General features: G+C 36.0%; 1 protein-coding gene across 2 annotated transcripts; it reads left to right on the plus strand.

The window, feature by feature from the left end:
* Positions 1-8,176: 8,176 nt before the first annotated feature.
* LOC111891075 (protein LEO1 homolog) lies at positions 8,177-13,399 on the plus strand. 2 transcript variants are annotated; one of them, XM_023887162.3, is made up of 11 exons: positions 8,177-8,382; positions 10,134-10,468; positions 10,784-10,925; positions 11,014-11,196; positions 11,551-11,727; positions 11,833-11,964; positions 12,051-12,230; positions 12,325-12,456; positions 12,630-12,731; positions 12,837-13,061; positions 13,131-13,399. In XM_023887162.3, exons 1-11 carry the CDS (start codon positions 8,260-8,262, stop codon positions 13,254-13,256), a joined length of 1,857 nt encoding a protein of 618 aa, XP_023742930.1. In that variant the 5' UTR covers positions 8,177-8,259; the 3' UTR covers positions 13,257-13,399. The 2 variants fall into 2 exon arrangements, with proteins under 2 accessions (XP_023742930.1, XP_023742931.1); XM_023887163.3 differs by having other exon boundaries at positions 10,787-10,925.
* The last annotated feature ends 2,154 nt before the right edge of the window (positions 13,400-15,553 follow it).

The following is a 15,553-nucleotide window of genomic DNA, read 5'->3' on the forward strand; positions in this document are numbered from 1 at the left end:
TCTCTCTCTCTCTCTCTCTCTCTCTCTCTCTCAACCTTATCCTTCTACACTCTTCCTCTTGAAGGCCTGCTGCTCATAAAACAAAGAAGGGAACAAGAACCTCTAAGGGCAGCCACCCACGACTACCCACCGTCGCTAATGCTGTGGAGTTCCGGTCATCACCGCCACCACCAAGCTGTTGTTGTCAGGGAACTCCAACCATCACTAGTCACCGAATTCGGTCACCACCAATCCCCGTAGAGGGTAAGCCGTAAACAAAGCAACAGAAGCCGCCGGAAGTCCACCACTCGCCTACATCACTCAGTGCCACCACGTCTCCGTTACTGTGAAGCTCCGTCGTCATCAGTCGTTGCTTCCTCTTGACCCCTCATCGAACTCACCGGAGCAGCAAGAAAATGAAGCAGTCGGAGCTATCGTCGACCGCCATTACATCCCACCACCACTGCAGTCCACCACCATCGCCTTGCTGCCATTAGTAAGTATGTTCAAGTTTCTTTTGGGTTTAAATTCGTCCCACCGGATACCTGCATCTGGATTCGTGGGCGGTGACAGGTGGTGGTGGGGACTGTCCACCACAGCAACGGCGGCAAGTAGTGGTTGCACAATAGCTTCGTTGCTTCCGTCTTCCTAATACAAGGGTGATCGAAGAGGAAAAAAGGAGCAAGGATTGGGGTTTGTTTGGGGTTTCTCAAATCAACACAAAAGAAAAAGAGATGGGGTGAGGCTGGAATGGTTTTATGGTGGGCTGAGATGTAGCGATTCACGGTGGAGTTTGGTGGTCGAATGGAGGCTAGCAGGTGGTGTGGTGGCTATCTCCAGATTGTCGGAGGTAGCAGCCCCTTCTTGTTCGTTGAAATCGGGAACAAAAGAAAGAAATGGGTATACGACCCGGAGAGAGAGAGAGAGAGAGAGAGAGAGAGACTTTTATTTTTTTAATTGGTTAGATAAATAAATAAGTACTTAGATTTTAAAAAAAATGAAAGAAATGAAAAATAAATAACCTAAGAGTATTACAGTCATTTCACTATTTAGAGGGACCAAAAACGCAATGAAACTAGCTCAAAAGGACCACCAATCCAAAAAAATCGTAGTTTGGACTAAAACCCCAAATTTTTGCATACCACGGGGACCAATTTTTGCAGTTTTGTCTTTTTAATTTAAGTGGCATAAAATAAGATGCTATCAAACACCCTAAATCTAAATTTTTAAGAGGTTACCTCTTGATTTTTCAATTAAGAGGTAAACAAACAACCCCTTACTTGGAACATTGAAGTAGAGACGTCGGTGGAGCTGGAAATCGGACATCGTAAAGCTTTAACTTCGGAACTAGTGTTTGAATCGGTGAGAAAAACGAGGGAGGTCGAGAATATGAGGGATTCAGAGAGAGATAAAGTGATCGTGTGAAATTTTCAACGAACTGTAGAATGAGAGCCTAGGCCCTGGACCTAAGCGGAGGTTCGGGTGAGTACGAGCCGTGTGGTTCGGATCGAGCCTAAAAGATTGCACCTCTCCCTCTCCCTCTCCTGGTTCTTATCAATAAGAGCGGTCCGAGTTAATTTTTGAAAATAAGGACTAAACGTGCAATTTGAGACATGGACCAAGGACGAATCGTGTAATTTACTCTTTAAGTAATAAAACTACTATACATACTGGTGTTAGCCAGGGTTTTCATATAATACACTATTATACATATTGGTGTTAGCTAGAGTCTTCTTACTATATATTACTAGCTTGCAATACTGGTGGTAGCCAGGGATTTCATACAAGAACTTTCATACAAAACAATACGATATAGTTGATGGTACAAGGCATACATACAAGTATTTTCAGACATGAGAACAGAATTCAATAACGAACATACAATTGGTCTTAGGGTTTAAGACTACTTTTCATTACTTAAGAAAATATTGGATTTTCTTGGAAACATACAAACATTTCTACAAATTCATTGACAGATTTTCACTACAAAACATCGCTTATGAACTCGCTAGCTTTATGTTAATACTCTTTCAAAACTGTTTGTATTCTCAGGAAATTAGTAGACAGGTACCTCCTAGAGTTTTGAGAAGTTTGAGCAACTAAAGTCATATTTTTATATTTTATTTACACTTTTAATGTATTCAAACAAGTCTTAAACAGATGTAAACCTTTTTCATATATGTATTCAATGTTTGGCTGTGTTTACTATGATTGCTATGATACAATGGTTGTGATACTACACATGACGTAATCCACCCCCGAACGTTTCCGTTGTTCCGGTTTGGGGGTGTGACACTAAGGAAGATGTTTACAATCCAATAAGGCCGAAGAAGAGTCTTATGGCCCAAAATACTATTGCTTAATTAAATTCGGCCCAACTAGGCCCAAATGTGGATTCTCGGCCCAAAAGAACCAAGTTGAGAGGTTATCGGCCCATTAGGGCCCAATAAGGAAGTTTTGGTCCATTAAGAGGGTTGACCTGAGAATCCAAGGTCAAAACCTAAAGCTGAGTGAATATAGCTTATTGGGTTAGGTTTAGAGCTTTCACGAGGAAGTTTCGACTCGATTCAAGTTTTGGATGTATCAACTGATATAACAATGAAGTTTGGTTCACATTTAAACATAGCGTTACATAGTTACACAAAGAATTATCTTGTACATGAATAGGAAAACCTAGCCCTAAAATACTAGTTGTGACATTGGGCCTTGAGTTGGACCTTTCTATTGGGCTTTGGTGATTAGGCTATTGATGGGCCATCCAAGAACAAGTATATGTACTATAATATTTGGATGGGCTTTAGGGTAAGGCCCATGTGAGGGTTTGGGCCCAATTTGGAGATAAATGGGCCATAATTGGGCCTTGATGATTATGAGATATTGGACCATCGGAATGCCAAATGTTTGGACTAGAATAAATGGTTGGGCCTTAAGGTAAGACCATTGTCACAACTAGGAATTTTAATGCTTTGTAAACATTAAACAAGGATAACCTTGCAACTAAAACTTGAAAGCAATGTATGATGCTTATTCAATGACAACAAAAATTCCGTCAAACACTCTATTCAAAACACTCAAATAGTCAACAAAAGGTTGGAAACCTTAGAAATCCCGGTTTAAGTCCATTATGGACTAGGATTTCTTTATTGGGCCTAATGGGCCAATAAACCTCCAATGTGACTATTTTGGGCTTAGAACTCTTAAATGGGCTCTAATTGGACCCACTCTCACGAGACTTAACCTTTTTGGGCCTTATAAGCCTAAAATGGACTAGTTTATTTTTAATGGGCCTTATTGGGCCATAAGTAATTTAAATTCCTTATTAGGTCATAAAACCTAACCTTTTTAAGTCATATGGGCCGTGAGACGCCTTAGAGGCCCAATGGGCCAAAAAATTTATTTGAGCCTCCTAAATTCGAGCATGGGCCCAAAAATGACTCCTTCCCTCTCTTTTAGCCCAACTCGGCCCAATGAGAAAAGAAAAATGAATAAAAGGAAAAAATGGGGAATTATGGGAGGAAGACACATCATTTTTACATATTGGATATCCATGCTAGATTTCCCTCCTCCCCATGCATCCATCACTTCGTCACTTCTCTCTCCCCTCTCTTCTTCTACTCTCGGTCGAGGATCATCAAGCACACACACACATCTTCAAACTCTCATCCCAAACACTCTCAAGCACATCCTCTTCTCCATTCAAATTTTCGAGATTTTAGAACATTTCAAGGAGGTTCTTCTACAAGAATCATCATCCTAGGTAATTTGATGTTTAGATCCATAATCTAGTCTCTTTATTTCATAAAAAATCTCTTCTAACCTCACACGAACTCATGATCATCATCCTAGAAAACTCTAAGTTCAAGATCCACCCAAGAAGGCTTCTTATGACCAAATTCTTCCATTTTCTTTCTTCAAACCCGAAGCAACAAACCTAAGGTGAGTTCATACCCCTCTATTTTCGGTTTTCATATGTTTTATGGGGGAGAATGCAAGTAAAATGTGAAGATCTATGTGTATTTGTATGATATGTGTGATTTCTTGTGTTTTTATGATATATATGTGCTAAAAATGAAAGATATTTCGAGATCTATGGTTCAAGAAGGAAAAATATGTGACCTAGTTCATATTTCACTTAACATGTCAAGATAAACTAATATACAAGCTTTAAAATAACACACTACAATATATAACTCATTATTGGACTATTTTTGTCAAATAAACAAAAGTTTGGGAAAAAATTGTCATTTACGGTTTTTACAAGGTTCGAAATGCCAAAACAGTTAAAATGGAAATTTCTATAAACATTACGTTTTTCAAAGGACTAAAAATGAAATTTGTGGCTTATTGGGCTAAATTTTGGGCTTTTCGGCCCATAGGCCCAAAGTTGCGAAAAATATGGATTTAAGGGGGCTGAAATGGTAAAATTCTCAAAACAGTGGGTAGAAAGGTAAATAAGTCTATTTCTGGGGTTTAAAATGATCATATTTGTTAAAAAGGATTGAAAATGCAAAGATTTTGGATTTTGGGTAAAAAGTGTAAAAATTGCGAAAAAGGTGGACTAAAATGAAAATCTTATAACTAAAGGGTTGAGACTTTCTAAAAATTTACTTTTGGGCTTAAAACATTATTTAAATAAGTATTTGGGTCAAAGATGTCAAGAAAAATGGTTCAAGGACCTAAAATGTCATTTTTTTTTATAAAAAAGGACAAAAATTGCCAACTTTACAAAATAAGGGGCTGAAAAGGTCAAACTAATGTTTTTTGTTCAATTATGTTGATAATAATAATAATTAGGTCAAAATATACAAAATTTTATAACTTATGGGTTGTAAATAGAAAAATAACTATTTTATAAATCTATAAATCGTTATAAAACAAATTCGTGATTTATACGACATATCGATTAAACAACTCACAACATTAATTCTATGCAAAACAAGTAAAACGTTCAAATGGTTGGGCTTGAGAGATTCTAATCATGCTTAATGGACCTTCGTGACTCATTAACATGACTTTTGGGCCCAACATAAATAATACATGTTATTGGGCCTCTTGCGACCCAATTACATGCTTAAGGGACCCTCAATGGTTTTTACATGCTATTGGGCCTTAGTGGACCATTAGCATTACTAGTATGGTCCAAATAAATCATATGCGAAATGGGCCAGTGCGCTTTTTCGTATACTCGACAGCCTTAAATAACATACGAAACTAGTAGGGCCTAGTAGTCCTCTTCTCCCGTCTGTTAGGCTTACCTTCTCTTCAAGTAAAATAAAGTTAGATCATTAATCAAGGTTAATCAAATTCATGTGGATTTAGTGAATAATAACGGGTGACACCAATAAGTGTCGGTCGTAGTCTGTAGTTGTAATCAAAGTCTTCTGGAGGGAGAGCGAGAGTTTGTGTATAGATCTATACGGGGGTGACTCCCCCACACCTAAGCTGTTCGCTACAGTTAGACTCGGTCAGTCTAGGGTGACAAAGTCTTACGATCAAATTTCGGACATCATTAATCAAGGGAAATCATATTCAGGCGAACTAGTCATTATCATGCATGGTTATAATGACTCACGTAGAAATCCGACATCATTAATCAAGGGAAATCATATTCATTCGATGTAACGATTCAATAAAGCAAAACAATCATAATTTTTATCGAAAAACATCGGGTTTTCCGGGAAAACCAATCTTACTCATTTGTACTTTTGAAAACTTTAACGCAAAACTTCTCATTTATTCACGTATTGAAATCACTCACGCACATACTTACAGGATCATCACCACATTTTCAAGAAAAGTTTTAATACAGAAAATATCGGATTTTATGGGTTTTTCAAATGACATAAACTATTTCACATCAAACACGCTTATGAACTCACCAACATTATATATGTTGACCGTTTTTCAAAATAACTTGTATTATCAGGTAATCGTTAGGCAAGGAGGCATCCAGTGTGTTGAAAGTTTCTTTTGTAGTTGCTAATCACCAAAGTCTTTATATTTTGGAATCATGTAATGTAAACCTTGTACTTGATGTAAACAATGTCAGTTGTACTATGTAATGGTTGGTGATGCATGTGTTATGTTTCATGTATATTCATTGTGATGATATTTCAATTTAAGTCACGCGAGCCCTCAGACGTTTCCGCCGTCTGGTTCGGGGGTGTGACAACCATGTAGAGGTTTGGGCCTAATTTGGAAAATTGGACCATATGTTGGGCTTTGGTTCATTGTTTGACTTTTGGGTACTTGGAGTGTAAGTTTGGGCCTTGGGCTTGAATCAAGCTAGGTTGGGGGTAAAGTAGTGTTTGTACCCCAAACATGGACTTATGGTTATGTATTGGAACCCAATTATTAATTGGGTGTTGTTTTGATGTTGACAGTTCGGGAATCTGTCATCCAGCAGCTAGAGTTTTGTCCGCGGGACTTCAACAGTGTGAGGTGAGTTACCTTTCCTGTAGAAGTGTGTCGAAGGCACCAAGGCCGGCCCACTAGTAGTTGTTTATAATAGAGATGCTTGTCTTTGTGATAATTGTCTGGTATGCCACTATATGTAGAGATTTATGTGCTTGAATGCTATGTGATATGTGGAGTGGTAGGAGGGGTGGAATAGACCCCGTAGCCGGTTGAGATAAACCGAAGGGTAGGTCGGGCACCCAGATATGCCTGACAATATGTTATTATGTGGTAGTAGTAGGAGGTGAGATAGACCCCGCAACCGGTTGAAATAAACTGGAGGGTAGGTTGGGCACCCCAGATATGCCTGACAGGGTAGGTCGAGCACCCAAATATGCTTGACATGGGTAGGTCGGGCACCCTAGATATGCTTGACAGAGTAGGCGAGTAGGATGGACAGTATGTGATTATGTGGTATGATGGGGGAACTCAAAAAGCTTCGTGCTTACAGTTTTCAGTTTTGGTTTCATGTACTTTTTCTTCAAAAGGAAATGATCCGGCATGATTGCAGCGCATCACACTATGGTTTTCTGCACACGAGATATTTGGGAGTTGTACTCTGGTTTTATTGTTATGACATGACTTGGTTTCTTGAGATATTAGTTTTGATTATGATATGAGATGATACTATGAATGTTTTCAGATCATTGGTTTTTACAATTATTTAATTAAAAATGAAATTTTTGGTTATGAATTAATAAAAAAACCAGACCTGATACCTGTTGAAGTTGTCAAGATCGAATACGAGGGAAAGGATGACATCCTTGATGATTATGAGAGGTATCAACAAATGAACGTGTCATCCAACATTTACGCGAGGCATACTCGTATCACATCCTCGTCCAAGAAATGATCAACCGGGTTACTGAAAACCTCCTCTACTTATCTCAACTTGACCGAGTCACTCACTCAAACACCTGTTTCCACAAATTCCGTCGATGACAAACGAGCCCATAAATATTCATCAAACTGAAGACAATTATCATACAAAATTCACTCATTCCAAAGTAAAGTTTATATTCATCTACCTTAAAGTATAGTTCTTTTATGTCGGTGGATATATAATAACTTTTTTACATAACATGTAGCGCATACAAAAAAGTCCCTTCTACGCATGCAATACCAAGGTACCTACATGACTACTTAATTATTTAATTATGTTTACTATATTTCTACTTAATACACCACATGATAACGAGTATTGAAACCGAACTATTGAGAAACACAGAAAAAGTACATATTAAAAAAAAAAACTATTTTTGTTTCAGACAAGTTCTTCGGATTTTAGATAAGAGTTTCTATTTCTAATTACATTTTTTCCTAATAGAACACCATAAAATGTAATTTAAAAACATACACTCGGTACACCTAATCTTTTCTATTTATCCAACTGGTATGAAAAGACATTTAAGAGGATATGGTTTGTATCATATTTCAATTTTTCTTTAATAGATAGACCACTTACACCGTTGTGTACACTTCAGATCACGTGTATGAAACAACATGTTTTCCAAAACAATGGTCCTTTTTGTAAATTACAATAACCTTAAATTAGTAAGTGGTCAATTTTATGCATATACCTATATTTAAATTTCATATTATGTCCACAAACTCAACATTTTACGATAGAAAGATGGAGTTATTTGTAACACATTAGTAAAAAAGTTAAAATCAAATTCCAAAACTCCAGTGTCACGTGATAGATAACCTTAACGTTCTCAACTCTGCGGTATATATAAGCATGTCGGTTTTCTTCAGCGGCGGGAGGTCAGTCGAGCTTATTCTTTCCGAAATACTTCATCGGCGATTTAGAGAGAGTGAAGAATGGTGGGCGAAGAGAAAAGGCATCAGATGATGCAAAATTTGTTTGGTGATCAATCGGAAGAAGAAGAGGAAGAAGAGGTCGAATCGGAGCACGAATCAAATCGACAACCCGATTATGCATCCGTATGATTCCTCTCAATTTACTCAACTGACGCTAGGTTTTGTTTTTATTTAATTGTTTCGACTTTGAACTAAGAAAGAGAAGTTCGGTTTTTTGTAACATCGTATCGTAATTTAGTTTCATTTTTTTGATTTTGTAGTTAGGTCTTATTGTCTACAATTAGTATATCGTTGTTGGGGGTTTGAGTCTAACGGAGTTATTGCTTGTTTGAAGTAGAGAATATAAGGCTATAATTCATTATAGGGATGTTCTGCATAATCAGCTAATTAATGTGATTATTTACCGATTCTATGTCTGTTGGAGAAGTTCAAACTGGGCGTGATTCGTGAAGTAGTACAAGAACTTATTACAGGAGTTCAACTACTATATTTAATTTTGATTTGGAATAAAGTGTCCGAGAGTTCATTGATATTTGTTTTCTGCAACCTTATTACAAAGGCTGTTATGCATTTAGGAGAAAGAGGTATATTTGACTCTTTAGTGTTTAGAACAGAAGGTCTACTTTTCAACCTTGTGGAGTTATTGATCGACATTGCTCCTCAAAAAATTTCAAGTATAGCACTTGGTTTGACTCATGAAAGCCTCTACACAATCCTTTAAAGGAATAGGAAAAGGAATGATTTTTCTATCTCTAATTTCCTGGTTGTATTTGGTCATCTGGTTTCATGTTCAAATAAAGGTAACCTTGTGTTACTCTTGGTTGATTATAATAAAATAATGAAAGGGTAATCCTATAAGCCGATTGTTATATCACTACTTAATACTTAGGTTTATTGTCACCACATCAGAAGTTTACTTGAGTTAACTTCTAAGTGTTAGTTATATACTGTGGGGCTCGGGACATCATGGCACACTTAAATATGAAACACATGCTTATAAAAACACAATGTATTTCTATTCAATCGGGTTAATATATTAACTATTGCTTGCTATCATAATATAGAATTTTTTTTTTAATTCTACAATCATAGTTTTAGAACATCAAACTATATGGTACTTTTTAACCTGTCAATGAATTCTTGATTTGCTGGCGAATCATATGTAGCCATTTTTGTATCACATATCCCATTTTGACAAATAAAAAGATGTTTAAAAGATCATTAAAGAACTCGATACGAAAAAAAATATCATCAGTCAACACCCACAAACTTCCAACTTTCTAGTTTAGGCTTTCCCGAACTCTTTTCATTTGGTCAAGAGTGAATAGTCAGTGATAAGATACATTATCTATTGCTGTTTACATTTTATGAAAGAAGTTTTGATTCTTTGCATGCCAGATTTAGTGTTAACTAATATCAAGGTTTCTATAATCTTGATATTCTGAATTATCTACTTGCGACATGGATACACATATACTTTTATCTTGAAAGCAAAATTGATGATTCAGTTATGTTCTACTTCTACACAAGAAGCATTTATTATAAAGTATTGTATTTTTAATATAGTAAAAATATTTTTTTGTTGGTTTCTGCACACGCGTAGCATGCTTATGGTTAGTGACGCAAAATTCATGTTTTGATGTAATCAAATACCGCTTCAATAAACCTCATGCTTTGCTGTCATCAATAGGCATAAATTTGGAATATAAGATCTGCAAATCAGAGTGAGTGTATGCAAATCTTTTAAAGGCTTTATAAGGATTGAGTTGTCAAGAACTTGTATTTATCTTATAGATATATTGAATAATCTGAAAGGTAAAAAAAAGTGAGGAAGTGTTCTTTTTATCTTACTGATGCTTTAATTTAATGTTTAGGATGAAGGGGACATGGGGTTGAAGCCTGAAGGTGAAGATGTTGTAGAAGGTCAAGGGGAAGCGGAGGTGGGTAGTGATAGTGAGGGTGAAGAATTACAGGAGATGGATCAAGAACAAATAGAGAGTGAAGGCGAGAGAGACCAAAGCTCTCAAGAAGTAGATTTGGGAGATCAAAGAGAAGAAAGTGAAGGAAAAGATTCAGGAAGTGATCAACTTGGTCAAAAAGTTGTGACAAGTAGGAGGCGAGAAGTTGTGGAAAGTGAGTCAGAAAGATCAGAAGAGAATCAATATATGGATAATGCAGATGAAGATGTTGATCAACCCAGAAGTCCAAGGTAATGATGTCTGTCATAAAGATTTGTATACTCAAAAAATTTGTTTCCTTTTTTGGACTGAATGATTGTTTTACTCTTACATTCCAACTACCAATTTTAACAATCTTTATCAGAGATTGGGAGGAAAAAAGAAGGGCAAATAGGTAACGTATTGGTGTCTTAATGGGTTAAGCCACATTAAGTCATTATGTCCAGATTAAGTCAGATAGAAACAACCATATATATATAGCTGTCTAGATTAAGTGGTTAATTAAGTAAAAAGAAACAGCTCCTTTGTGAAAGAGGCGTCTACTTATGCAATTGTAAATTTGGCAGTAGGTCACCTGAAGAAGAGAAAGATGAAGCTCACATATCACAAACAGCACCAGAGATTCGTGATGTATTTGGGGAATCAGATGATGATGAAGAGCCAGCAGAATACGATGCTGTTCAGACTCATCTTGAGGAGGATGCCAATGTTAGTATCTGTTTTTTTTTAAAAAAATATTTATTATTATTATTATTATTATTATTATTATTATGATAATGTGTTTTTTATTCCACAGAGATCCCCTATGGAAGAGGATGAAGGTTATGAGAAAGATCTGAGACCAGAGGACATGTTAGCTGATGAAGAGGGTCGTTATGATTCTGAAGAGGATCATATTATTAAAGCTAAGGAGAAACCAGTGGGACCCCCTATGGAGCTAGGGATACCTTTGAGACCTCCTCCCTCACATCCTGAAAAGGTTTAGTAAATTTTGATTTGCTGTTATAATTGTGAACTTCCGTGATGTGTATTTAAATCCAAGAAATAGCAATGTTGTTACATTGATTTGTTTATCATAGCATCTTACTTTATTTTTTCCTATTATACTTTAAAAAAGCTACCCAATTGTAGCAATATGATCCAAATACAAAGCTTTTTTGGTGTTTAATGGTTTAATAAGGAAAAAGTTGCATGCGATAGAAAGAAACAAAAGTAGGAGGCTGTAATACAGAAATAAATGAGAGTAGATTGCATGTTAGACATAAATTTGAAAGCTATTATTTGCATACTATATCTAAATTACATCCTGTTTTTTGTCTTGCCTTGGTTGCAGATGAATATGATTAAAGTCTCGAATATTATGGGAATTGATCCGAAACCATTTGATCCAAAGACCTTTGTTGAAGAAGATGCATTTGTTGCTGATGAATCTGGAAATAACAAACGTATTCGTTTGGAGAATAATATTGTTCGCTACAGGGCTGTTAGAAATGCTAATGGAACAACCTCTGTAAGTCATTGATTTTATTTGGATAATAATTAAAGTAGCAAACTCGTATGTATGTATGTATGTATGCAGGTTGTTAAAGAATTTGTATGGTATTTTTGAATGTAGTATGAAAGCAATGCACGGTTTGTGAGATGGTCAGATGGCAGCTTACAGTTGCTTATTGGGAATGAAGTTCTTGATATTTCAGTGCAGGATGCGCAACATGATCAAGCTCATCTTTTCCTTAGACATGAAAAGGTTTGGTTTTTATTTTCATGTAAAATACAATTACAATTTTACTTTTATTATGTTAACAGCATTGGATTTCATGATTGTTTTGGTAGGGAATACTTCAGTCGCAGGGGAGAGTGTTAAAGAAGATGAGATTTATGCCTTCATCCTTGACTTCTAACTCTCATAGATTATTAACTGCACTTGTTGATTCGCGTCATAAAAAGGTGTTTAGGGTGAAAAAAACTGTCACCGACATTGATCCCGAGAGGGAGAAGGAGCAAAAAGAGAAGGTTATTATATTATATTATATAATACTCTACTAATTATTTAGGAATTTTGATGATTCATTCATTAATTAAGTTGATTCTTTCTTTTTGTATATAGGCTGAAAGTCAAAGTATTAGGGCCAACGAACTTCTCAGTAGAAAGAAGGAAAAGGTTAACCGCAAATACACACCAACTGTGCGTAAGGAGCGACAACTTTCACCTGGCTTCCTGGAGGATGCACTTGAGGAGGTATAAAATCTCCTTCACTCTCACTGAAACTATAATAATAATAATAATAATAATAATGAATGATTTGGTAGATTTTGTAAAAAGTAAATAGCTTGATATGAATAAAAAAATATAAATTGGAAGTATAATGTTGTAATGGAAAGAAATGAATAGATTGTGATTTGTTGAATCAGGACGATGAACAAGATTACTATGATTCTCGGCGTCGGCGCCGCTTTGAGGAGGACCTGGAAATGGAAGCACGTGCTGAAAAGCGTATTATTAATGCTAAAAAAGTATATATAGCTTCTTCAACTTCAAAAGAATCATCTTCTCTTTTCGTACCTTTTTCTAATATAAACATATTTTGTCTTTTTTTTTTTTTTTACAAAAAAAAATAGTCTCAAGGAGGAGGGCACAAAGATACCCCCCGCAAATCGTTGCAAGGCATGAACATGAAGTCATCTAGACGTGGTCCGCCTGATGATTATGAAAGCGAACGGGAGGAGTCCGAATATGAAACTGAAGGTGAGGAAGATGAGACAGAGACACGTAGAGACCGTTATGATGATGATGAGGATGAGTATGAGGAGCCCTTGGCGGATGATGCTTCAGATGAAGAGAGGGTACTTTTTTTTTTTAAAAAAAAAACTTTTATCATCTTGTTATGTTATGTTAATCGTCAAATCGTTCAGGAGTTGAAGCACAACAAGGCTGCGCGGCAGGAGATAGAATCAGAGGAGGAGTCTCCCCCAAGAAAGGCTTCTGCTTCTGCTTCCCATCGTAGAAAGGCGCTTGTTTATGACAGTGATGAAGATTAAAAAAATATATATATACTTATATATTTATATTCTTACAAATTGGTACAAGATAGGAGGGGGGAGCTTCATTTGTATGGAAGGAATATGGATTGTCTCTTGAACAAATTTGTGTTTACTTATTAAATCCAATACATTTTGAACAACCTTTTCCTCCATGGCCCATGCACTTTCTCAGATGTCCCTAACTTTTCATTCCATTGCAGTCAAGTTTGCATGGGACCAAAACCAAACTTAGTGATGGATGGAGATTCCTAACCAATCAAGTTTGGTTAAATTAGTTAAAATTGGTTTCAGTTATTGAATAAAATCGGGTTTAGACTTGTATCCAAACTGATACAACCCAAGTGATTCTTGAATTCGTGTTACTAAGTTATAGAACTTGGCAGAGTTTCCAAACATGGCTTCGTTATATGACAAATTAGCGATTTTGATATAGTTCATGATCATGAAATGATGGGTTGGTTGGCCTTTTCTAAACCTGTTATTGACCTTAACATTGCTTCAACCACAAAGATCATGACTTGCTCTTGCCCCATGACTCTTATGCAAACTCTCAGCTATCATGGTGAAAGCATAATGTTGTATTAGGAAGAAATGAAAGTGGGATGCTATAATAAACATGAATGCATTGAAAGTATGTTGCTATTTCTTGCAAAAAAACATAAAAACTAAGTATTGTTTGGAAAACCTTAGCAGCCCAAGTCCTGCATTCTACGTTCATTTCAGTTTATAATGTTTTTTCATATGAAGACATCGTACTTTGAAAAAACCTATCAAATTCTAGGATTGTAATATATTGTAGCAATGTGTCACAACTAGGAATTCTAATGCTTTTGTAAACATTAACAATGACGACATTTGTGACTAAAACTTGAAATTATGCATGATGTTTATTCAATAACACCAAAGTTCCATCAATCGCCCTATGCAAACACTTCAAATAGTCAACAAAAGATTGGAAACCCTAAAAATCCCGGCTTAAGTCCATTATGGACTAGGATTTTCTTATTGGACCTAATTGACCAATAAGCCTCCAATTTGACTATTTTGGGCTTAGGACCCTTAAATGGGCCCTAATTAGACCTCTTGCATGAAACTTAACATTTTGGGCTATAATGGGACTAAAATGAATTAGTTTACCTTTAGTGGGCCTTGTTGGGCAATAACAAACCTAATAAGCCCCAATGGGCCGAAAATCTTGTCTATAAACATCATAATCTTGAACCAAGGATTTAAGTGGACCCAAATAAATTCACTTCTCCTTTCCTAGGCCCATTCTCGGCTAAAAAAAAAGAAAAAAGAAAAATGAAGCATTATCCAACAAGAGACACATCACCATTACATGATGGACTTCCATGCAACTTAACCACTACGTAATCCCAAATCTCATGCACCTAGGTAACCATCACATCTTCTCTTTCCCTCCTCTCTTATTCTCAGCCGAAGGAAAGAACACACATACAAACAATTTCAAACTCTCTCTAAGTATAACATTCAAGAACATCCCTCCTCTTTCATCAAAAAGTTTCGAGACTTACTAGCATTTCAAGAAGGTTACATCCAAAAATCACTCCAAGTTGCATACTAGTAGGTAAGATCTCACAAAATCTAAGCAACCTACTTTCTTTTGAAACTTATTCACTTCTCTTACTCCTTATTTTTGTGATTATACTTTCTTAGAACCTCTTTAAGTTCGAAAATCCTCTCAAGGAATTTGCTAGAGCCAAAAGCACATCAACTTCTCCCATTTCTTCTTCAAAACCGTGATCAACAAAGCAAGGTGAGTTCATACCTCTGTGTTTTTGGTTTTTACTTGTTTTTGGGGAAGAATATAAGTACTATGTGTGTATGTTTGTCATATGTGATTTCTTTGGTTTATGTTGTGAAAATATGATGTTATTTGCTAAATCTTGAAATCTATGGCTAAAGTGTGGAGAATACATAAACAACTTACTTCAAAGATCTAAGGATCTTTAGGCTTAAGAAGTGAAAAAAGTCAAAATCCTTATAAGTGTCATTTTTGCCAAAATAATCAAAGTTTGGGTAAAATATGGTATTTTCGGTTTTATAAGGACCAAATAGTATTATTTACATAGAAATCTAACTTTTATGAAAATAACACTTGTCTAGGGGTCAAAAACATAAATTGTAGCTTAATGTGCTTTAAATTTGGGCCTCACGAGTTTTGGGCCCAAAGTTGCGAAAAATGAAGTATTTGAGGGGCTGAAATGGAAAAGTTAGCAAACTATGAGTTTAAAACATAAATAAAACTGTTTTGAGGGCTGAAAATGACTTTG

This window comes from Lactuca sativa, chromosome 5 (assembly GCF_002870075.4).
Source record: "Lactuca sativa cultivar Salinas chromosome 5, Lsat_Salinas_v11, whole genome shotgun sequence".
NCBI classification, from domain to species: Eukaryota; Viridiplantae; Streptophyta; class Magnoliopsida; order Asterales; family Asteraceae; genus Lactuca; species Lactuca sativa.

Bases quoted from the DNA above. Each gene is read 5' to 3' on its own strand.
- LOC111891075 (XM_023887162.3), top strand. From the start codon at position 8,260: ATGGTGGGCGAAGAGAAAAGGCATCAGATGATGCAAAATTTGTTTGGT. The intron at 11,197-11,550 runs GTTTAGTAAATT...CCTTGGTTGCAG, and splicing joins CTCCCTCACATCCTGAAAAG to ATGAATATGATTAAAGTCTC. The intron at 13,062-13,130 runs GTACTTTTTTTT...CAAATCGTTCAG, and splicing joins ATGCTTCAGATGAAGAGAGG to GAGTTGAAGCACAACAAGGC.